General features: G+C 41.3%; 1 protein-coding gene across 1 annotated transcript in view; it reads left to right on the top strand.

The window, feature by feature from the left end:
- The window catches only part of dlgap5 (discs, large (Drosophila) homolog-associated protein 5), a 52,110-nt gene that overhangs the window by 2,726 nt on the left and 24,846 nt on the right, over positions 1-24,538 (top strand). The window contains exons 2-9 of the mRNA XM_039765291.1: positions 5,032-5,272; positions 5,471-5,676; positions 5,998-6,072; positions 6,160-6,253; positions 12,801-12,902; positions 14,881-14,945; positions 15,232-15,521; positions 20,224-20,652. Coding sequence (XP_039621225.1) covers positions 5,056-5,272; positions 5,471-5,676; positions 5,998-6,072; positions 6,160-6,253; positions 12,801-12,902; positions 14,881-14,945; positions 15,232-15,521; positions 20,224-20,652 — 1,478 coding nt within the window. The 5' untranslated portion in view covers positions 5,032-5,055. The remainder of the gene's footprint in view (positions 1-5,031; positions 5,273-5,470; positions 5,677-5,997; positions 6,073-6,159; positions 6,254-12,800; positions 12,903-14,880; positions 14,946-15,231; positions 15,522-20,223; positions 20,653-24,538) is intronic.

Here is a 24,538-nt window from a genome sequence, read left to right as displayed (position 1 = left end):
GTGGTAGTGTGATGGTCTGGGGTTGTTTTGCTGCTTCAGGACCTGGAAGGCTTGCTGTGATAGATGGAACCATGAATTCTACTGTCTACCAAAAAATCCTGAAGGAGAATGTCCGGCCATCTGTTCATCAACTCAAGCTGAAGCGATCTTGGGTGCTGCAACAGGACAATGACCCAAAACACACCAGCAAATCCACCTCTGAATGGCTGAAGAAAAACAAAATGAAGACTTTGGAGTGGCCTAGTCAAAGTCCTGACCTGAATCCAATTGAGATGCTATGGCATGACCTTAAAAAGGCGGTTCATGCTAGAAAACCCTCAAATAAAGCTGAATTACAACAATTCTGAAAAGATGAGTGGGCCAAAATTCCTCCAGAGCTGTAAAAGACTCATTGCAAGTTATCGCAAACGCTTGATTGCAGTTATTGCTGCTAAGGGTGGCCCAACCAGTTATTAGGTTCAGGGGGCAATTACTTTTTCACACAGGGCCATGTAGGTTTGGATTTTTTTTTTCTCCCTAAATAAAAACTGCATTTTGTGTTTACTTGTGTTATATTTGACTAATGGTTAAATGTGTTTGATGATCAGAAACATTTTGTGTGACAAACATGCAAAAGAATAAGAAGTCAGGAAGGGGGCAAATAGTTTTTCACACCACTGTATGTATGTTAACCTGGGTTCTCGGAGACCAATATCTTAGTTTCTCTAACTGTGCTAATGGTGGCCTGTTTGTAACTGGGTTTCAGTAAATAATTGGGTATGGTCCTTCCTCAGTTGTGAGTATTGATGAGTTGATGGTTCAAGAGTTGCCAGCACGGGGTTACCTGGTCATCACACTGCGTTGTTAAAGCACATGTACAGTACAACCTCAATTGTCTGGTTTAATGACCGGCGCCCGTCATCTGGATAATCAAAAATCACGGATAATCGAAAATAATTAATTATAAAAATTCGCAAATGCTAGATAGAATAGGTGCTGTACAGTGAAAATCTTACCTTTCTTGTGTTTATGAAGTTTTCTTGACACAATCAGACAGTAGACGCTGCTTTGTGTTCTTGCAGTGCTTCAATTTTATTGACGTGCGGAGCTTGCGAAGTGCTAGGATGTCACTAAAATTTGAATCCGCTTCCTGCTCCAGAAAATCTAGCAATGTTTCGGTACAATTTAGCGCTTCTGCAATCGAAACTTTCTTTTCTGAAGGTTTGTCTTCAACTGCGTCATCGTCGCTTTTTTTTAGGCAATTCCGCACCTGACTTCGCTTCTGCAGCAAGGGCGGCGTCGTCTTTCACTTGATATCAAGGCTGATCATTATCAGAGAGTTGCCATTCTTCGATGTTTTCTCTGTCGCCGTCTTCACATCCATTTACATTTTGAATTTCCTCCAAAAGCGATGCCGCTGTTATTTCTTGGCTTTCACTGTCATTGACGTTTTCAACACTATCCATTACATCAGGGAACAATTTTCGCCATGATTTTCGAAATGTTAAGTTCGGCATGTCATCCCAACTCTCTGAACATGAGAATATTGCGTCCTTAATTGTCCATTTCTTGTAAAATTCACGGAGATCTCCATCTTCTTCCAAGACTGAACGGAGTAAAGATATCATGTAACGATGCTTGAATGCTTCAAAGACGCCCTGGTCCATAGGTTGCTTAAGCGACGTCACGTTTGGAGGAAGATATGCCACAAAAATGTGATAATTGCTTGTTTTCAGGACATTTTCGCTAGGATGGGAAAGTGCGTTGTCCAACAGTAACACTCTTTTTTGGAGCATAGATGGTCTCGAACAGCAGGAACAAAATGTTTAAAAAAACAGTCTTTAAAAATCTCTCTGTTCATCCATGCTTTGGTCTGATTGTAGTAAAGGACAGGAAAATTGCGTATTTGTATTCCCTTAAATCATCGTGGATTCTTAGACTTTCCAATGCATACGGATTACAATTTGTGCGAACCACTAGCGTTAGCGCGTGCTAGCACTGTTATTCGTTCCTTACTGGACTTGTGACCTGGAGCAGACTTTTCTTCTTTTGACACAAGCGTTTTTGACGCCAAAGCCTTCCAGTACAAACCAGTCTTGTCAGCATTATAAAGTTTGTCAGGTGAAAGATCATGAGCCTCGACAAGACGTTTAAATTCCGTTACGTATAGTGCTGCAGCGTCAGAATCACCGCTTTAGTTTCTCACCTTGGATATCCAACTGTCTAATTCTGTGGCAAGATGTGAAATATTGCAGCCATCCTTGAGACACAGCAAATGGTTCAGGAATCTTCATCTCACAGTGAAACCATTTCGCTTTTTCGAGCAGCAATGGCCCGGATACAGGACATCCCCACGGCGCGTTTTTGCTTGAACCATTCGAACACAGCTCTATCCAGATCGTCAAATTTTGAACCCTTTGTTGTCTTGCGTGCACTCGTCCCGTTAAATGTATCGGATGAAGTTACGAACTTGTAGAGTTCATCTTTCTTCCGAACAATATCACGCACTGTTTGATCCCCTATATGTTAAATTCCGATGAAAGCTTAGTAATTGATTCCCCTTTTTCAGCACGTTCAACAATTTGCAGTTTCGTAGCAATTGACAAAACAACTCTTTTTCTTTTTGCTCCCGCACTGGACCCCGACATTTCGGCACAAACTTATGCAAAACCGCTTTCTAACCTCGAGGTGCGGACGCCAACTGAATGAACCCGTAAAAAGGTGTCGCCTAAACGAACCGTGCGACCCATACAAAACTTATTGACAAATGGCAGTCGTCTGAATTTGGAAAAAGGGGAGAGTGTTCAGAACGAGTCCTCTGCATCGGGTTAAGTCTATTGGTTTTTCATAGCAGGGGATCGCCTGGCTGGTGCATAGATGCTATACTGTACTTTCAATCCTTTTAAAATAATTCTCAGAAACCCATCAACAAAGAAAACTTAAGCTGTGACACACGTAGTGTACATTCCTGTAGTCGGAATTCTTGGCGGTCTTGTGATGTCGCAAACTTTTTTTTTTTAGGCGATCCCGGATAACCAAATGCACGGTTAATTGAAGATCGGATAATCGAGGTTCCACTGTACATGCACTCTTTGTGTTGTTGAGCTGATCACCTAAGAGTTTCAAGGTGTCCACTGTTCAATTCTGAGCTCATTTGCACACCCTTATCCAAAACAGTTACCTTTATTTTACCAGCAAGATGCAGTACCCTACACGATGTACATTGACTTGGCATCATTAATTTTGATGAATTACTGGAAAATGGCAGTATACTACATTTTGGCCAAGCGTGGATAGGTTACATGATGTTGGGCTATAGGAGATGAGGACCGGTCCTTTGTTAAATGACAGTTATGATTTTTCCTGGTGCAAAGTGGATACAACAGTCAAATTTATTGGCAAATGTGGCACATTCAGTTAACTTCTGTGTTACTCATTTAAAGCTTATGTTCTTCTGTCCCCCCTGGCCATTGAACCTTACTCTTATTTGATGTTAATGTTGATTTATTTTTTATAATTATGTCTTTCATTTTTCTATTCTTTAATATGTAAAGCACTTTGAGCTACTGTTTGTATGAAAATGTGCTATATAAATAAATGTTGTTATTACATTTTGATATTCTCTCTTTTCCAGAGACAAAATTGCTAACCAACAAACTAGTTTTGATAAGTGAGACTTCCACGTTTTCAGATTTTGTGGGCAATGTCTTGTAATATCATGGAGATGATTACCATTAATTTATCAATTCTGCAGCACATCTGGAGTTTCATGTGAAATTGCACAATGCATAACTTAAAAAAAAAAACAAAAAAACTCAATCTATACTATTTCTCTCTTTAGCTATAGCTACTCCTGCCTGCTAAACTAATTCTCTCTCTAGCTAGCTAATCCTGCCTACTATGTTAATTCTCTTTCTAGCTACTCCTGCCTGCTATACTAATTCTCACACTAGCTAGCTAATCCTGCCTACTATACTACTTCTCTGTCTAGCTAGCTAATCCTGCCTGCCATAGTAATCCTCTGTGTCTAGCTAGCTAATCCTGCCTGCTGTACTAATTCTCAGTCTAGCTAGCTAATCCTGCCCGCTGTACTAATTCTCTGTCTAGCTAGCTAATCCTGCCTGCTGTACTACTTCTCTGTCTAGCTAGGTAATCCTGCCGACTATACTAATTCTCTCTCTAGCTAGCTAATCCTGCCCGCTGTACTAATTCTCTGTCTAGCTAGCTAATCCTGCCTGCTGTACTACTTCTCTGTCTAGCTAGGTAATCCTGCCGACTATACTAATTCTGTCTAGCTAGCTAATGCTGCCTGCTGTTCTAATTCTCTGTCTAGCTAGCTAATCCTGCCGACTATACTAATTCTGTCTAGCTAGCTAATCCTGCCGAATATACTAATTCCCTTTATCTATCTATGCTCTGTTTGTTTGTCTTTTGCTACTTTTATTTACTGTATTTATACATCACTGCAACTTTGGAACAAGAATTTATCTTGCAATCTATGCAACAGTAAACATCTCTAGCTGATTGTGCATCAGTCAGACACACTTGCTCATATGAAACCAGTTCCGAGTTTCTGACTAGTGTACCGCACAATTTAGGATAAAAAAAAAAGGACATGCAAACTCCACACAGTGCATGGCAGGAACAAACTCTAGACATGGTGCCTGTCCATTGCAAGGTGACCACCCCTGCACACCCGCTAGAGCTAATTTAGCATTGCCAGTTCACCTAACCTGCATGTCTTTGGACAGTGGGTGGAAACCCATGGAGAGAACATGCAGACTTCAAGCTGGGAGCATCGGTGACGCAAACCCTGGTCTCCTTACTGTGAGGCAGCAGGGCTACCATTGCTCCACTGTGTCGCCCCTTACCTACAAGTGTTCCATGTAAATTAAGTAAAATGCATAACTGGTTTAACATTCTTAATCTGGATCTTGCTTAGTCCCAGAGAAGTGTGTATCTTAGTTTTTTTTTCTGTATTTTCCATTGGAGATGTTTTCACACGTATGCTTCCTATTCATTTTCTGCCTTTTCCCTTCCCATCATGTGTAGGAGAATACTAAGAAGATTACAAAGATGGAGACGACCTCCCGATTTGCCTCTCGAATTCGTACAGATATGAGTGTGGAAATGATCAGGGTGAAGATGGCACGCAGGCGCTCGCAAAGTCAAAAGGAAAACCGGGACCGTCTGTTAAGTGCCAAAAGAGGTTTAAGTGTTCTGGACCCCAATATTTCTACAGTGATAGAAGTTGAAAATTCAGCATTTGAAGAAAGCTGTCTTAGTCAAAAAAGTGAGTCCATTGAGTAACAGTTTCTCAAGTTTTTTTCACATCCATGTACACAAAAACCCCTATCCTGTCCCGTCCAAAATGTAATGCTGTTTCCTACAGCGCTTCCTTAAAGCCATGTTTTTCTCTGTAATTATGCAGTGACATTAGAGACCTGCTTTGTTTGAGCCCAGACACTTTACAAATTTCTTGTCTTTGCAGAAGTGATGGTGAGCTGTGAGAACAATGCTGCCGTGGAGCGCCAGAAGATGTTACAGCGCTACAAAGAAGCCAAACTCGTTACTAAAATGAAGGAGCAAAGAGAGAAAGCCAAAAAGGGGGTCTTCAAGGTCGGAGTCTTCAAACCAGAACCGCAGATCTTTTTGCCGCTGCCAGCTCTTCCACACGGATACACGGTGCAGCCCAAGGTGGGGATGTTGGTGTTGTGTAATCGATAGATTTGGGGTCCCTGACCCTAAAAAGAGTGGAGCAGAAACTGCCAGAGACCTTATCTTTAAACACTTGGACATTATGTAAGATGATGCATGTGTTTATTTTGATTGTAAGAATTTTACATGCCACATAAATGTTGAAGTATCTGAGGAAAAGGTTCATTGGCCCCCCATGCGAGTTTCCTTTTGGGGAGAATCTAGATTTTGTGCTAATTACGTTGTTGTGCACTGCTGGTCAGACACATTTTATATTCCAGTTAGTGAGCTGTGTGTGTCTTTTTGGTTTTCATCTTGCAGGCCCAATCTCGTCCTCCTACCATCAGCCAGACCAGAATCACACGTTCGATGGTTAAGAAGCCACCCGATTCAAAGGTTCTTGTTTTGAACACCTTCTTATTTTTGTTCTTTCATGTGTGTTAAAAGTGATGACATCTGATTATTGTTCCCCGTGCTTAACAGGACGCTAAGCGTTTTCCAGAAAGTGCAGTTAAGAAGACAGAAACAGTAGTTAATAAGAAACAACCAACTGCCCCGCCACCTGCTTCACGCAAAGGTAAAATCTGCAGACATCAGAATTGTTTTCTGTAGGGTATGGCAGCGTGTGTGTATTGAATTGTGTTAGAATTGACCCAAAGCTGCCATGGCCCCAGCTGATGTGGAAGACCACAAAACAATACTAAATAACTTAACCTAAATATCATCCAAACCTGTTAGGCCTTTCATAGCATCTGTCTTGCTACCAGCAGTAAGACTGGTCAATGGAGTTTGATACTTCCACTTACCCATCCATCCTACCACATTTTGTTGGAAAGTGAAAATAACATTGGTTGCATTTCTGTTATAAATGTTGCAAGTCACCTTGAATAATGGCGTTCGCCAAATAAGTAAACGTAAATGTCTCTCTATTATATAAAAATAAAAAAAAGAAAACACCTTGGAAGCAGACAAGACGTGATTTTTCTCTCGTGGCGACACTTGGACGTCCCGCGAGACTTTCTCTCGTGGCGACACTTGGACGTCCCGCGAGACTTTCTCTCGTGGCGACACTTGGACGTCCCGCGAGACTTTCTCTCGTGGCGACACTTGGACGTCCCGCGAGACTTTCTCTCACAGAGATTTAACCACACTCTGGGCCGGAAATAAAAGACAAAGAGTAGATGACAAAGTACAATGTCGTAAACAATTCAAAAACATTGGTGCAGTACACATGAACAGCAGGTTAGAGATAATGAAAGTACTAAAATTCGAAAGTTACAAAAAATGATAGTAAAGATCGCATTAGCGCAAACAAATGGAAATTATTACCTTGTGAAATAATGGAACAGCGAAAAGAAATTTAATATATTGTTCGGATTTAAACTTTAAGTCAGAGACTTGTAGATCGTCTAATTCGTGTTGTCATCAGAGGGAAAAAATGTTTCTTCCTAATGAAGAGGTGTATCCGCGAGAATTAAAAGATTTGACGTTTGGTGAAAGTGAAATCCCACGAGAGATAATTTCAAGCATGCACACGGTTCAATCATTTCTCATTTGTGTGAATGCTATTGTCGGACACATTTCTTGTAGAGAGAAAGATACGATATTCAGTTGCGGGCAGTTATACGTTGCAATGTCACGACGGAATGAAAATTCAATGCGATATTGAAGAAAAGGTAAAAGCGAAAAGAGATCGAATATATGGACATGGGTTATATGATAGAAGTGTGCCCAGCAGCTGATCGAGCAAAGAGGAGGTAAAACAAAGAATTGTATCACTGATTTAAGAGAGGGTTTTAGATGAGAGACTGCATCTCCTTGGGGTGCATTCAGCCGCACTCTTCACAACGTGAGCGTAAGAGACGAAAAGTAGCGCGGGTGGGGGGCTAATTGGGGGTGGCGAGTGAAGCCCCCTAGTTTTTATAACTTGGATTATCACAACCGAGGTGACTTATCTATACTTATCCCAGCAGCATCTGACACAAAGGATAAATCATGAAACTGCACACGTTTACGAACAATGCCCTTATTGCTTCACAACCGGGTTTACCTAAAATGTACTCCATTTCAGTTTGTTGCAGTTTCCCATATTTTTAAATTAATGTAAGTGATAAGGAAATTTAGTTGTAGAGGACCCATTGGTCGGTTTGAGTCCTGTCGGCCTTTTTTGCATACATTGATCTGCAGTCAAGGTGACACTGAGACGTTTTAGTCACTGATTAAGTCTTGCTTAAAACGGCATTAATGCCCAGGTGATAAAAATGCAAGATAATTTAATACCACCGTGATAAATCCTGAAATGCAACTTAAAGAACTGAAGGGTTTGGTTTAGGAATCCAAAATGACATTCCATTGGGTTAGGCGGAGTGGTGGCTCTGAGGCTAGGGATCTGCACTGGCAATGGGAAGGTTGCCAGTTCGAATCCCATAAATGCCAAAAGGGTCTCTGCTCTGTCCCATATAAATGCAAAGAATTATTATTTAAAAAAAAAAAAAAAATCTGTGGTGTGCTATTGTCACATATTGACTCAAAGAAATTGCAACGATTTTAAATGCACATTAAATTAGAGCCTAATAATGAAGCATTGGCATTATAAGGCGCAGATTGCTCTATGAAACTACTTGGCACGTGCGCCTGCTATTTCACTGAAGCAGTCCCACTTAGTTGACCTGGAAGTGTCTGGCGTACTGGTAGTACTAGTTATTGTATTGTCACTAGGGAATCCATTCCCGCCCAGGTTTATCCATTCTCGGGAATTCAGGAATCCCACATGTCATTCCTGGGAATCCTGGGCTCCCGGGGATGAGACAGTGCACGGACATCTCACATGTGAACGGTTTTAGAATGGCCGACACTTATTTTTAATTAAACTACTGCAATATGTTGACACCCATAAAAGACTAACCTTATCTACAAGCAGTTCATGCTGTCATATTAGTACCTGTAGATAGATAGATAGATACTTTATTAATGTATCTAGTTAGTTGCGGTAATAAGAGCGTAGAAAGCACAACGTGTCCAGTGTGCGGTCATCCAGGTGTGAGCGCTCTTTGTGTAGAGTATGCCAGCCGCTGAGAAAGCATGCTCTTCCTCCACTGAAGTAGGTGGCACAGTCCTCAGATACTGATACACTTGTTTTAAACAACGCCCGCGCTTGCCATTGCTGTGAAACACCTCCATTTTACTGATGCATCCAGTTTCTTGTCGTCATTCTGTGATGGCAAGTTTCTTGGCACAGATAATGCTGATGCAACAGACTGACGCATTTCAATTTCAAATTGCTGTTGTCTAACAGACGTCAATGAAGTCAGCCCCGTCCCGGCACTCATAAGCTGCAGAGTGCAGACTCCTCCCAGTCCTCTGTGCTTAGTCTTAGTGGGAGCCGGGAGACTGACGACTGCTGCTGGTCTGTTGTCGACTGAATTAATCGGCAACACACTACACTGTGGGCCAAAAAACCATTCCATTCAACCATTCAACTATAACTCTGTTATTTCTTGATTGATTTTTACACGCTATATATGCGAGCTTGGCCGTTCCCGGTTCCCCGGAGATGGATTCCCTAATTTTCACGTCTACGGAGTACAATAAAATCCTTACTGTCCTAAATCCCCCATTTCATTTAACGGAAAACGCAGATTGGCCCACCTGATGCGCGCTGTACATTTCTTTCAATTGTAAAATATTTAATACAGCTGAAACGTCTTTCTTTAAAAGACTAGAGGAAATCGCCATTATAGGCATGCATTTTCACTTTTGTCGTTTTTAAAAGTGTTTGTTTTTTTTTTTTGTTTTTTTTTTCCGTTTTTGCTGTTTAGCCAACAGGAAATATGTCAGACTAATCTAGATGGTACCCTGTTGATCGCCCCACCCCACTAATATGACAAATTCACTTGCTCCAGAAGTCAGTTTAGACATTGTGCAAAACTGTAAAACAAGGTGCAAATTATTATATAGATGTAAAACTTAGAAATGTGCACGGAGTGTACGTGCTTGGGGCTGACCGATTTATCCTATAACCCTAAGAAGCTCTTACTGCACTAATTTTGCTCAAGTCGGTATGTTTATGGCGCTTTTCCACTGCATAGTACGGCACGACACGGTTCAGTTCAGCTCACTTTTGGGCGGTTTTCCACTGGGAGCAGTACCTGGTACCTGGTCCTTTTTTTAGTACCACCTTAGCCGAGGTTCCAAGCGCGCCGAACCGTTGCCAAACGTGACGTGTAAACTCTGCAGGTCACTGATTGGCCGGAGAAAATCGTCATTACTGCGTCACTGAACTTGTGACACGAGACCCAACAGACCCGCTAGATTTTTAGCACAGCCAGCGAAGGTTCGGACGCACCATTTTGTTTTAACCAAAAATGGCTGTTTCGTGGTCTATTGAGGAAGTACAGGCGTTCCTCGTTGGTAGCCGAGGAGCGGATCCAGCGAGAGCTGGATGGGGCGACGCGGAATGAAAAAGTTTTTTAGGAGGTCGCTAAGCTCTTGGGCGCACACGGCTACCATCGGACTTACAAACCGTGTAGGGACAAGTTAAAAAAAAAAATGAGGAGCGACTACAGGAGTATAAGTGTGTTTGTTTGTGGCGCGTTTACGATGATGTCCCGGCAGGAGAGGCGGCGCAACTATAACGGCACGTGAATAATCCCGCCCACTCTAAAGCGGTACTAAACTGCAGTCGAAACGCAAACCGAGCCGAACTGAGCCGAACCAAGGTGAGCTGTACTGAACCGTGCTGTGCCGTACTATGCAGTGGAAAAGCGCCATTAGTTAACTCTCTTAGGGCTGATGTCGACTTTCGTCAGCAGCTGGAGTTGACGTTGGATGTTGACTTTAGTTGACATCCAGGGGAAGAGGGTAATAATCAGCTGGAGACGTCGACAGAACTCGCCTTCGCGTTACGCGTGGACCCTCTTTGCTAGGAGGACTGGTAGACTCATTGACTTGACATCAAATCCCTTTGTGTGTGTGTGTGTGTGTGTGTGTGTGTGTGAGGAGCGTAGAGTAAACAACGTCTAGAATGGTATTGACTTTGGGCAAGAGGGCAAAGCGAATATGCAAAGCAAAATACTCTGTGGGCATTGTTAATTTTTTTGCTTTTTGCATATTATTGCTAAATCGGACAGTGACTTACATAACTCCAATTTTGATGCAAGTGATCTGGAAATCAGAAATGAAAGGCAGGTAGCTGTTTCCTTTCCAGACAGCGCCATTCAGAATATAAAAGGTTAGAGAAACGGGTATGTAGTATGTAAGCAGTATGACAGCCGATCTTAGAACGCTGATGTTTAATTTTTAAATGCATTTCGTGTTTGCTTTGTATACTTTTTAGAAAACTGAGTTTTTGGGAAAAATATTCAGACCTGGGAGAAAATAAAAAAATAATTATCCCTGAAAGCGTTAAAGCTCATTCTCCTGCTTTGTGCTTTCTGTTGCTGTATATTTAAAAAATGGCCACCTCTCCAGGCCCAGTCGTAGTGTCTAGTCAGGTGCTTCCACTCTGTGTGGCACCCCGCTTTTCATTCAAGTCAAAAGCAGCGTGGCGAACATGAGACACTTGTGCCGAACCCCAGTTAGGTTAAGGATGAATCGGATGCAAATGAAGATGAGCTGCTGTCTAAATAAGATAACAGAACTCTAATAATAACTATTGATTAATAAAAAAACGTGACATGAGCAGCCTATTTCCTCACTTGAAAACGCAACCAGGTTATGGGATACTAGCCGTGTAAGCCCGTGCTGTAAAAAGACCGAAGTCCTAGAAACTATTGAAATTGAAATGTCGGGTAATTGAAAGGAACTACTCTGGGCATCTCTCTTAGGAGATTTCATTTTACCGACGTGCTCACATCACTTGTCCATTAGTGGCGGGAGGAAAAATAAAAGGGATACCCGTTTTGCCGATGTTGTCTTTCTTCGGAGGTTTCGTTTTGCCGACGTGTTCGCCTCGCTTGTGTATTAGTGGCTAAGCGAGTTTTCTGTTTCCTTGGAGGCGGAGCCCCCTATCCTGACTCCACCTCTCACTTCTGCAGGACAGACAGCCACACACACACACACACAAAGACATTTGTATATAAGACAAAGAACATATGCTTAAAAAAAAAAAAAAGGCAAACTCCCAAGCATTCTTATGGCTTTAGTGATTCCCTCATAGCAGCAATCTTTAAAGTTCTTTTCCACCCAAAAATGCAGACCTGGACACACATTCACATACCTACAGTATAGAATTGCCGGTTAACCTAAAGCATACATATTCAAAATATGGGAGGTACAAGAAGTGTTGCCTTGCGAAAAACCCATTCAGACATGTTGGCACAAATGGACTCCACGTGGTGATCAGGCTGAGATTAAGGATCATTTTTGACATTTTATATGGTGCTTTTCATAGTGAGTGGGGAGCCACTCCACCCATCACTATTGTGCTTCATCTACCCGGATGCTGCAAAGGCAGCGCTCACCACACTTTAGCTATTAGGCGGTGAGAGGGGCACACAATTAGAGACTGGGGATGATTAGTGGGCCAGAATGACTAGGCCAAGGAGGGCAATTTAGCCTGGACATCGGAATACACCCTGCTCTTTATGGCGGATTCCCAGGGATCTTTTATGACCAGGGAGAGTCGAGTTTTCAGTTATTACATCTCATCCGAGAGACTGCACCAGTTTTACAGCACATTGTGCCCATCACTGCAGTGGGGCATTAGGATCCGCATTCACACCACGGGGTAAGCGCCCAGCGCCCCCTGCTGGCCTCGCCAACATCTCTTCCAGCAGCAATCCAATGTTTTCCCAAATGGTCTCCCATTCAAGTACTGGCCAGTCCCGAACCTGCTTAGCTTCATATGGTTGACCTCTTCTGAAGTGCATGGGCTATGACTGCTGACAGGATTCAGGCTTCAGAAGGTGGCAGGCCACAGCAGGAACAAATTCCCAAGTAATTTATTAGCAGGTAAATTTGTTGTAATATACCATTAATATTTTGCATGTATGTTGTGATTATAGGAGTGCACCTTTTTTTTTTTTAATTTAAGAATAAAGTTGATGAAATCCTTGGGCTTTTACAGACCTTCCAGCCTAAGTTGTAATTTGGGATTTCTATCTTTTTTGTTTCTTTGTTTGTAGCTGTGCAGCCTCCCATCCAGAGTAAAGCCCCCACTGCCAGAGCAGTCAAGACTCCATCCACCCAGCTAAGCAACAGTAGGACCACTCGGCAGCCTGTGACGGGTAAGGGACTCATATCTATACATAAGCAACACTTTGATCTTATTTGTGGAAATTGCTAACTTTGTATACTTTGAAAAATAAAAGACATTCCAGTGCTTTTTGTTGGTCTTGCAAGATCTGTTTCTGGTTATATGATTTAAATTCTTTTTATATATATATATATATATATATATATATATAAACATAACATTTTAGTAGCTCATTGTGCCTTCATATCCATTGAAAACATGATGTCCTTTTTAGCGTTTACATTTAGTAGGTCACCTTGTCTTGCAAAATTTTTGGTTACAGACCTGGAATAGTCTGTACTTCTCTACGTGTAAATTGAATTTCATTTCCTACGGTTCACCCAGTTCTGAAGAGTACTATGCAGACTGCCTGATACTTGGTACCAACCACTTATGCCACCGTAGTGTGATATGCTTCTTTGGTGATCCTGCAAATATGTGGAAACGGCCTAAGAAAGTTTCACGCGCAAACCATAATTTTATCCCTACCTTCCTGAGTGTTGCATTTTAGCATTTCTTGTTAATTTATTTTCCTTACTGTCCAGATCCTTGTACTGTTATTTGTTGTGCTGCAATTTAGGTGTATTAAGGACTGGCTGTCCCCTGCGGCTCTGCCCATGTAGTACTGAAACAGGGCAAACTTTAAAAATCCATTTAAAAAAAAAAAAAAAAAGTAACTCTGGCCAATCGGAAGGCAGGTACGCTCAAATGTTGGCACTGTATCTGATCATGTTCAGCTCTGACGGCGTCCCACGTGTGGGGAGAAAAGCATGTGGCTGTGATATCTCTGCCAGTGAGCAGGTATCCTCTAAAACACACGTAGCTGTGACCTCGCTCTCAAAAACGTGAAACGTTACTCTTTAACAACCTCTAGATGATGGTGTCTGCTGACCAAACAGGTATCATTAGCTAAGCAGAGGCAAGGTACGCTCCAACACGTGGCGCTAGGTAGAGGGACTTGAACGGATGCTGTCATCAATCAATCAATCTTTATTTATATAGCACATATTCATACAAAAAAATGTAGCTCAAAGTGCTTTACAAAATGAATAGAAAAATAGAAGACACAATAAAAAATAAACATAAACATGTCATGTAAGTGAGGAGGGCCCTGCCCGGCTCCCTACTCCTGAGGCCCCGCAGCCTGTCTCTCGGATTTGCGTGAATAAATCAGTGCCACAACCGAACTATAATACTAAGCACGATGAGAGAAGTCACAAAATCAACTGGAATATTGAAGCAAATTATAGAAAAAAAAAAAACAGATCTAAATTCATTAAGTAGTTATTTTTGAAAAGCAGTCAGACAGATGTCTGTCTGTGTACATATGTCCTGACGTCACGCTTCCCCCTCCTCTCGACCTGCAGCCTCTGTCTTGGATTTGCATGAATAAATCACTTCTGCAAACAAACTATGATACATAGCACAATGAGAGAAGTCGCAACATCAACCAGAATGTTCAAGCAAATTATAGAAAAACTGATTTAAATCTGTTAAGTAGTTTTTTCGTTCGCTAGCTAGAATATTCATTGAGTTCCACATATGTGTCAGCAAGGGAGCCAACTTTGATGCCCTGCAGTGATGAATTCTGGGCATTTTTTCTCTTATGTACTGTACTTTCCCAGCAATGTTTCACCTCCTGCAATGACGAAGTAGGCACATATAGGGCATTCTGCACTGGCAAGAAGGGTAGTACTGTGGCAAACCTTCTGCCGTGCTCCTGTTTTCCTGTAGAACCATCACTGTGGGCATTAGAAGGCCCCAAACGGCGAAATAAACATCGGGAATACAACACGCTTAAACACAGGAAAGAAATAATAAAATCACATCTACATATGTTTTGGTGAATTTTACAAATAATGATAAAATATGTCAACAAATGTACTTTTTGTGATTTGCTACTGCTTTAAAGAGGAAATGAGCCAAGATTTTGTAAATTTTATACTGATGATGTGTGATTGCTTTTTCAGGAAAAGGTCCTCTGAAGGACACCAAGGGAAGCGCTAAAAATGAAACGGTGAAGTCCTTTGAAAAGGTACAGAGACATTGTACTGTTCTACATCTGTTGATATCAGATTTAAAAATAATATAATTTGGAGATTTGTGGACATTGTTGGTTTGTCTTTTTAAAAAAAATGGTTTAAACGACAGGCTGTGAGTGTGCTATCGATATGCTGGCGCAGACTGCTACCTTGTAGTATCATATCAGGCATTTTTATTACTTTATTGTGTTTGCATTAGTATTATAAAAAGGCAGATCTTGTATAATTTATATGTGTATGTATATAATAACCTTCTCCCTTTTTTAATTTTTATTATAGAAGTCAACGTTTCCTTCAACCATCCCAACGGTTGACACTATTCATGAACTGGCCAAGCAGCCGATACCCGAAGAAGCACAGCTACCAGATGCTTTGCCGCACTCTCCGGTAAAGCAGGCCAGCGTGGAGGAGGTAGAAGTGGATGAGGCAGCCTCATTCGCCCCTCCTAATTTTGTATTCCAGCCGCCTGAGAGTCTGCGGGTGTTATCCATATCCCCCATGAGTCCACGTAGTGCGGATGCATTCCTGATGCCTACTTTACAATGGAATTCATTTGATGAGAGCAAAAGGTAACGCATTTGGTTTTATTTGTTTTTTCACTTTGAACATCGTGACTGTCCCTGACACTAAGAGTGTGTGTGAAAAACAAAGTGATTGTGCCCTTCAGTCTTAAGACCTCTTCATATATTGCACCCGTTAGGCTCTGTACTTAGGAGCAAAGAAAATAACATTAATCCAGATGACCACACTCGATGCAGACGTGTTAGTGTTGATGTAGGTTTGTACATATTGACTGTGCTCGTAGTGCAAATAACACATGGACAAATAAACAAATCTGCGGTGGGCTGGCGCCCTTCCCAGGGTTTGTTTCCTGTCTTGCGCCCCGTGTTGGCTCCAGCAGACCCCCCGTGACTCTGTAGTTCGGATATAGCGGGTTGGATAATGGATGGATGGACAAATACACAAATTGTGCTGTAGCTATAAACTTGAACATGAGAAATAAGCAGCCATTCTCTTTGTCTCTGTGTTTATTTGTACGCAATTCGTGTTGGCTAAACGGTTTTGAGAGCTTTTACTCTCAAAGTAGTGATTTTTTTGGACCGGATTATCATTTACCATAAGGGTATTTAGTGAAGAGTTCCCTTAATGAATTTGAGGGGCAGACCTCTCATTTTACTCAGCTAAGAGCAACAGTATAATAAAGCTGTGCCCTGCAATGTCAGTTCTCCTATAGTGCATCATGTTTCAGAATCTACTGTAGAAGACTTTAAATATCTGCTGGTGCTTATCCCAGCTAGCACAGAGTGCAAGGCAGGGAAAAAGCTTTGGACAGTACGCCATTATATACACTGCTAGCTTAAACTGTAGAGAGCAACATTACATTATAATTGCTATGTTAAAAAAAATAAAGAAGATATTGAATGAGAGTAAATATTCAAGGTTTTAAGTCAATCAAGCTTGAAATATGAGCTCAATGTATGCCTCTACGTATATTTAACATAATAGTCGGGGCACACTTTCATCCACTAAAATACTAAGGAGGTTCCAGTCGGGAATTTTATTATTTATTTATTGGTCCGATACTGATCTCCTATTACATATCACAGGTATTAACCGCAGGTACAATTCCGTTACCACGGACTGCCAGGGACCTAAAAAATATTAAGTTGTAATGAGATTCTGTATTTGCCGCTATAATGTTTTCTTTTCACTTGCGTCCAGTCGTTCGCAATCATTTCAATAGCTTCTTTCATGTTTGATTTTAATCTCCTCCTGTCTACGAGTTATGCAGCCGAGAATTTCTCTGCATTTCCTTGCGGTAATACACTTTCCGGGTGCGAATGATGCCCAAATCCAATGGCTGAAGCACTGCTGTGCAATTGGGTGGGAGGAATTTAACGCGAACATGATCTAAATGCGGAAGCGTTTTGTGTGCAGTACAGTTATCAGTCAGAACCTGAATCATCCTTCTTCATATTGTGAGGTTTCTGAACTCTTTTAGGGTCCCTACTACCCACCCAATGGGAACTACATGCTGAAGTGCGTCCCAAAGCGCGATTGTCCGTTGTTGGGGCAGGGCAACCGCAGGCTCACAGCAGTGCAGTGACGCGTCATTGAAGCAAATTCTAAAAAGATCGAGGTCGTGCTACAAGTCCCTGTCTTGCACCCCAAAACAAGAGGCTTAGTCTCCGTCCTTTAGCAAAACCAAATTTATTCAGCTTGAAACAGGAACAGTGTGGTTATTTATTGTAACAGAATCTGCCATTCTCCTATAAACAGACACAGCAGTCAAGCAGGGTCGTGGCCAGGTTTGTTGCCAAGTAATCCTGTTCCCTAAATTTACATTGTTACTTGCATCACCAATTGAGATCTTTTCTGTTTGCTTCGATGAAGAGCCAAAGCATAGCTGTGAGCCTACTGTTGCTCTGGCAATGAACAAACACGTGGTCTTCCACAGACGCGGTGATTGCATTTCGGGATGCTCTTCGGCTTGCTGTCTAGTTGGGGGGAGGTCCAAAGACAGTTTAGAAACCTCACATTTTCTTGAATGATTGCCACATTAATAGGAATGTTTCTTGAGCGAGCATCACTGAACCACATAAAAACGGCTTTTTCGACGTCTTCAAATGCAGCAGTTCGCATACGTTTGCAACCTGAAATTTTTCTTCTTCTTTTTTTTTTTTTTTTTTGCTCGGTCTTTGAAGAAAGTTGACTGTGTCGATGCCGAAATTCCGAATTCGCTGGCAACGTCTTTTTTTCTTATTGCCGCAGTCAAGAGCTGCAAAAATGTAGTTTGTTCTTTTTTTCTCTCTAATGTGAACGGTTATCGTTTTTTCGTGTCTACCATTTCTATAGGAGGGTGACAATGAGTTAAATTCCAATGGATGTTTTTCAAATGTTGCCGAGCTATAATTTAAATATCACTGAAAATAAAAACAGCAAAAAAAAAATAGTATGAGGAAAGTTTGAAGAACGAAAGAAAAAATTACAATGTTTCTGTTTGGGGGGTCGTTGTGCACAACTGAGCTGCGCCCACAGAACTAGCTGCTTTGTGGATAATTCATCCTGGCATTTCATGGTCTTTTGGGCACTTTGTTGTAATGAAAGTATCTGCTGCATATACTTCGTAGTAACAAGATTTCTATAGACTCGTGTCATATGAGGAAACTGTCGGGACCATAAAAAAAACTTTGTTGTAAAGATATTCGTTGTAACGGAATTTTACATGTATTTCTGATTTTTATATTTTATAACCCCCACACGAAGAGCCACTATATAACCATCCATGTATAAACTTAACATCTCACATTATCCTTGATATTTCTGCAGTAGGCTACAAGTGGTGTTTGTGGTTTTTAATATAATAAATGTAATTGAATTCTTATTGTTCAGTGCCCATCTTATTATTTTTATTATTATTATTTTTTTTTTTTTTGCCAAAATGAATTCATGAATATGTAGATAATTAAACATACATTAAAAAAAGGTCTATAATACATATGTACCTCATATATAAAGTATATATGACATTAACTAAAAACTTGTTTTAATTACTAACTAAAGTTCAAATATGTTTATGGTACGATTAACAAGCAGATCGAAGCTTAAAAAGTGTGAAAGATTTGTATGTAGGCTCATAAATTAGCAATTCTAGAATTTACTAAGCAAAGAGGGGAATTCTAATTTATCAATACACTGCTATATTTTTAAGTCATTCTGTTTTCCGCCCTGAATCAAACTTTGAGTTGCTTGAAGCGTCCCTTTGTATTTTTAAGACAAAGTGAAGAGTTCTGAACTTACCCACACAGCTTCTCTTTTAATTACAGTGGAATATGCGTGTCTCTTTTTCCAGATCCGTTACCGGCCCCTTTTCTTACACTCTGAGTTTAGCTGGACTGCACATTTGTTTGCCCTTTCTCAAATTAGTGGTTTTCAGCTTATAATTCCACTTTCTTCAACGTGAAAGCCAAAATTTTGCTCTTCTCTGTTCTAAACACTGCTGGGCTGCCTTTGTTTTACAAACCACCGGTGGCTGTGCAAGTACATCGCCAACTTCTTAAAGTGCTGCGGTCGTTGGCCTTGAGGAACACTTTACACATTCACTATTTTAATGCTTAGAAAAGCTGATGTTAAAATATCACTTTTTAATGAGATCAGCCGTTTTGACGATCTCTGATAGAATCATTTTGGGATGAAAATTGGCTGATTCTCTAGCTTTGGGCACTCGATTGGAGCGACATGCTTTTCTTATCCTTGGCCATTGCAGCAGAAATGCATCTTTCCTGTCTGCTCTGGCTGTAGTAGATAAATGGATAGATACTTTATTAATCCAAAAGGGAAATTTGCATACTCCAGCAGCAGCATACTGATGAAGAACAATATTAAATTAAAGAGCGATAAAAATGCAGGTATAACAGACAATAACTTTGTATAATGTTAACGTTTACCCATCTCCAGGTGAAATTGAAGAGTCGCATAGTGTGAGGGAAGAACGATCTCCTCAGTCTGTCAGTGGAGCAGGACGGTGATAGCAGTCTGTCACTGAAGCTGCTCCTCTGTCTGGGGATGATCCTGTTCAGTGGATGCAGTGGATTCTCCATGATTGACAGGAGTCTGCTCACCGCCCGTCGCTCTGTCATGGATGTCAAACTGTCCAGCTCCGTTTCTACAATAGAGCCTGCCTTCCTCACCAGTTTGTCCAGGCGTGAGGTGTCCCTCTTCTTTATGCTGCCTCCCTGGCACACCACTGCGTAGAAGAGGGCACTCGCCACAACCGTCTGATAGAACATCTGCACCATCTTATTGCAGATGTTGAAGGACGCCAACCTTCTAAGAAAGTATAGTCGGCTCTGTCCTCTCTTACACAGAGCATCAGTATTGGCAGTCCCGTCCAATTTATCATCCAGCTGAACTTCCAGGTATTTATAGGTCTGTACCCTCTGCACACAGTCATCTCTGATGATCACAGGGTCCATGAGGGGCCTGGGCCTCCTAATATCCACCACCAGCTCCTTGGTTTTGATGCTGTTCAGGTGTAGGTGGTTTGATTTGCACCATTTAACAAAATCCTTGATTAGTTTCCTATACTCCTTCTGCCCACTCCTGATGCAACCGACGATAGCACCATAGATAGTAGCATTTAGTAACATTTAAAATTCTGATTAGTCAACCTTTTAAAACCACTTTTTTTGGTCATAACATTGATTAATAAAAAGGTGTGTAATGTTCTACATCACCTTTTAACTAACACTTTATTTCTTTCTCTCTAAGGAGCAGCTCTCAGGACAGTTCCATTTTGCCTGACACCATGTCATCCCCCAGTGGGCCTGTGCAGGAAAATGATGAGGTCTTCTCCTTTGCTAATTCATTACCTTGTAAGAAAGAGGAGCCAGTCTGTGTATCTATTGATGACGAGGAAGAGGATGTTACTGCAGCACCTTGCGAGGTTCCCATCTGCCCCTCTGAGGAAAGTTCTGTTGCTTCTCCCGTTCTGGGCGATCCAGTGGCTGCCGTAGAACATCACCAAGAGAATACTGCCCAACATTCTTCTCCGTCTTTAAAAGATTTGGAAATTCCTGCTAGTTGTGCCCATCTTGTGCCTGTGCCCGACCATGCAGGATCAGAGACAACTGATCAAGTAGAAATGCGTAATTTGGAGGAACAAAATGAAGAAACCCTGCATGATGTTCTCTATTTCAGGTATGCAACCTGTAGTATGTGTTGGTTTCCGTACAAAATTGTTATTGTTTGAGTGTTTTGGGAATGCCTTTATCCATGAAGACCCAAAGAAGTGTATGGTAAGGCCTTTTTACATAATAGTAAATGAGTAATAGATGTATTTTTGCATTTATTAACATTTTGTGGCAGCCATTTTTAACCAATTAACTGTGTAACCCTACTATATCCATCAGGAGTATATTACGAGTAAATCTTGAACCAGATTTCAAGAATTAGGGTCCAAAGTTTCAGCTCAAGTCCAGTTAAGGAATATAAAGAAATTATACTTTACGGGTGGTTTATAGAGTTATAATACATACTGAAAAACGCCGTCCTCCTCTGGGCCTTCCCATATACGCCGAGTTTCCGTCTGTTCACCTTGACTGGAGGTTTGGCTTATCCACTAATCTTCTGCTTCTACACGTCACTTGTCTACTTTATTTTACCTTTCAGATTTCTCTTCCTCCATGCTGTGCTCTGTGTAAAAACAATTTCACACCCGTCTAGTTACGAACTCCTGTAAAACAATGGGATCAGCAAAAGAAAAATGACTGAAAAGATTAGATATGCCGTTACCTTTAGCAATGAAAACCTTGCAGCACTGTGATATCTCCAAGTTCCCCTTTTTCATTTGTTTTATAATGAAGTATTGCCGTATCTCGCTTCATTTGTTTTGTTTAAAACAGTTGGAGACGACTAGTATTATCAGTCATTTCCGCCTCTCTCTTTTTGTCAAGTAAGTTGGCAAATGTGGATAGAATTGGCACGCCTACTCTTATATACTTTGGAGACGCGGCGCTTACTTTTTGGTAAAGGCAGCACAAAGCAATTTCAGTCAAGTTTTTTTGGTTGGTAACAGTATTGAATTTTGCATAGTTCTAGTACAGTTGAACCCCCGTATCTGCAGGATCCACACCTACGGATTCAACCACCTGCAGAATATTTGAAGAAAAAATAAATCCAGAAATTTCCAAAAACCAAAACTTGCATTAAGTGTTCTACATTGAATCTACACCAATGAAGTGATGGGCAGGCATACCCAGTTGTAGCCTGATCGAACTCTCCATCGTAGATAAGAAGGAATGCTCTTATGATAAAGGTGTATGAGGGTGTGAAATACAAAACAGTGCAAACGTCGCTTCGGAATAGTTCGGGTATTACTGTGTGGTCATGTAGGCACAATACATAAATATAAGAGGCTGTGTCCAAATTTTGATACCGTCAAACCTCCTCCCTATTTTACCTCGGTATACGGTATTACCGTGAATAATAAAAAAAATTGTGACGTAAGGCTCCGACAGCATCACCAAACTGTTGGCTTGTGCCTAAACCCTTCAGAAACTGAATATCAAACACTAATACTGAAACAATAACAAAATAACATGCAGAACAATATTAACAACTTTTATTAGCAACAAATAGTAGTTTATAAAAAAAGTGCAAATACAACAGTCAACCAGAATTAAACTAACATAAACATCCAGAACAGTTTTCGTGCGGAGACGCGCACACAAATCAATTAAATTAAATCACACCGCCTGAACAACTTTTAATAACAAAGAAGAGCAGCTTATAAAAAAGTGCAAATAGACCCACAACAGTCAACCAGAGTTGAACATAAACATCATCCATATAATAAGTATTGCAAAGCAATAGTCCTAAACAAAAACTTCTTTACAGTCTTCTTTCCAATATTGTTTTTAACGTCAATTAAATAAATAAAAATAAACAGTGCGAATAGGAACGAATGGCAAGTGGCATCAATCTAGTCAAGAATTTTCGCTAGAAAAACCAGCATGTTTACTTTGTCCGGCTTTAACAGGGCACATTGTGGACCGACAACTTTACCTGTGGTGCTGAAAACCCGCTCCGATGGTGTGCTTGTGGCACAGACACACAGGTACTTTCATGCCACTCACGACATTTGGGGAAAACGCCCGGCAGCATTTTTCTACCAGAGAAGTGGGTCCTCGTCTCCTTGAGTAACTGGCTCCAAACAGTAGGCTGTTATTTCAGCTCCGACTCGGTCCTCTACGGTGCCGATGCCGACAGGACCTGCCATTGCATCAGATTTTTTTTGCAACATACTTCCCAGAGTCCTCTTTTTTTCGTGAGGGTTCAGGTTGCGCCTCTCCCTCTTCCACTCTGATGGCCACTGGACCTGCTGCCTCTAAGCTCACGATCTCAGCCTGTAATTCAGCCTTGGTCTCAGCCAATGCGTTGTCAACCGTCTCATATCCTCCACGGTAACGAGGGTCGAGGAAAGTGCATTTTCGCAATATTTTGCACACTGAATTGGATTCATACTTGGCCTCTAGCTTTGTTAGAATTCCAGTTTTGATTGACTTTGTTAGCTGGAGGTCATTTTCTGACGCAGCCAACACATTGTCCCTGCAGAGCTGTAGTATGGGGAGGATACAGGAACTGGTCACACAATTTTCTCCTGACAAAATATCAGTGAAGTCACCGACTGGTTTCAGTGCTTCGTGAACAGCTTTGAAGACGTCCATGTCCTTCCAGGTCAGGGACGGGCTGCTCCTTCTGTCATCAGACAGGACGTGTCTGATCGCTTGGGCCTGCTCGAGGATGCGCTCCACCATTGCCAGTTTGGAGACCCAGTGAAGGTCACTTTGTGCGCGACTCGGCATCTTTCCCCACCTCTCTCTTTCTCCTCCACGCTGTCACGTGATGACAACCACACGTACGCATTTTTAGGCATTAAATAAATTATATTTAATATTTAATCCTTTTCTCCTATAGAAGTGCATTGTTTTTATGACGATAAAACGGTATTGAAACGGATACCGTTGCTATTTTTAGATCCCGCGGGATACCATATTACTGTATTACCGCCCAAGCCTACTGTGTGCCCCGTGGTTACTCTCTCGGGTGGGTGTTAGCATATCATAATCTCTAGGGCCAATAGCGTGAGTTTTCCGCACTCAACTTATATGACCGACATTATAAAATACCAGAAATTATACGGTAAAATCAAGCCTCGACTTATCCGCGGGAGAACTTATCTGCGAGTATATACGGTAGTTTGAGTATTTACTGCGTGGTCATGTAGGCACAATACATAGATATAAAAGGCCTTGTGCTCCATGGTTACTCTCTCAGGTGGGCGTTAGCATATCATAGTCTCTAGGACCAATAGCGTGAGTTTTCCGCACTCCACTTATACCGCCGACATTATAAAATACAGGAAATTATATAGTAAAATCAAGTCCCGACTTATCCGCGGGAGAACTTTTCCTCAAGTATATACGGTATATAGTGCACTGTTTTTTTTTTTTGTTTTGTTTTTTTTTTTAAATTTGGTAGTGCTGCACTTTTTTTTTTTTTCTGATCGGTATACCGATCAACACTAATGTGGAGGACTGAAATCTTCCACAAATGAGTTGTTCTACCTGCCTTTAGCTTGGCCTTTTACTCCAGGGAGTATCTGAGACCACATCTTAGACGAGGTTTTAGAATCTCTGCAGTATGTCCTGCCAACCTGCTGTCGTTTACAGTGAATACACATTTGCATGTAATATCAAATAATGTGTCTCTTGCCTAATTGATACGTTTTTCGGTAAAGATAGGATTAATGCATTTATATTGCTGGTCCTTGGAAGTCGAAAATTTCTTTTATAGGGGCTGTCCAAGGAGTCCTAATTTGAATAATCCCTTTAAATCTAAAGCCTCGCTTTCACTTTTTGTCGTCTTGTTACTTTCCTTTTATTCTGTTCACCTTTTAGCCACAGGGAAAGCACCTGTGCTCATTATGCAGACTTTGTCGGCTGGCCCTTTGTACGTTGATTCAATGCTTGTTCACGTCCTTATGAAAGCTTGGCTAGCTTGGCATTTGCTACATTTGAATCAA

The sequence above is a fragment of the Polypterus senegalus genome, chromosome 10 (assembly GCF_016835505.1).
Source record: "Polypterus senegalus isolate Bchr_013 chromosome 10, ASM1683550v1, whole genome shotgun sequence".
Lineage (NCBI taxonomy): Eukaryota > Metazoa > Chordata > Cladistia > Polypteriformes > Polypteridae > Polypterus > Polypterus senegalus.
The sequence above is the reverse complement of the archived record's forward strand: the minus strand, read 5'-3'. Positions and strand labels throughout refer to the sequence as shown.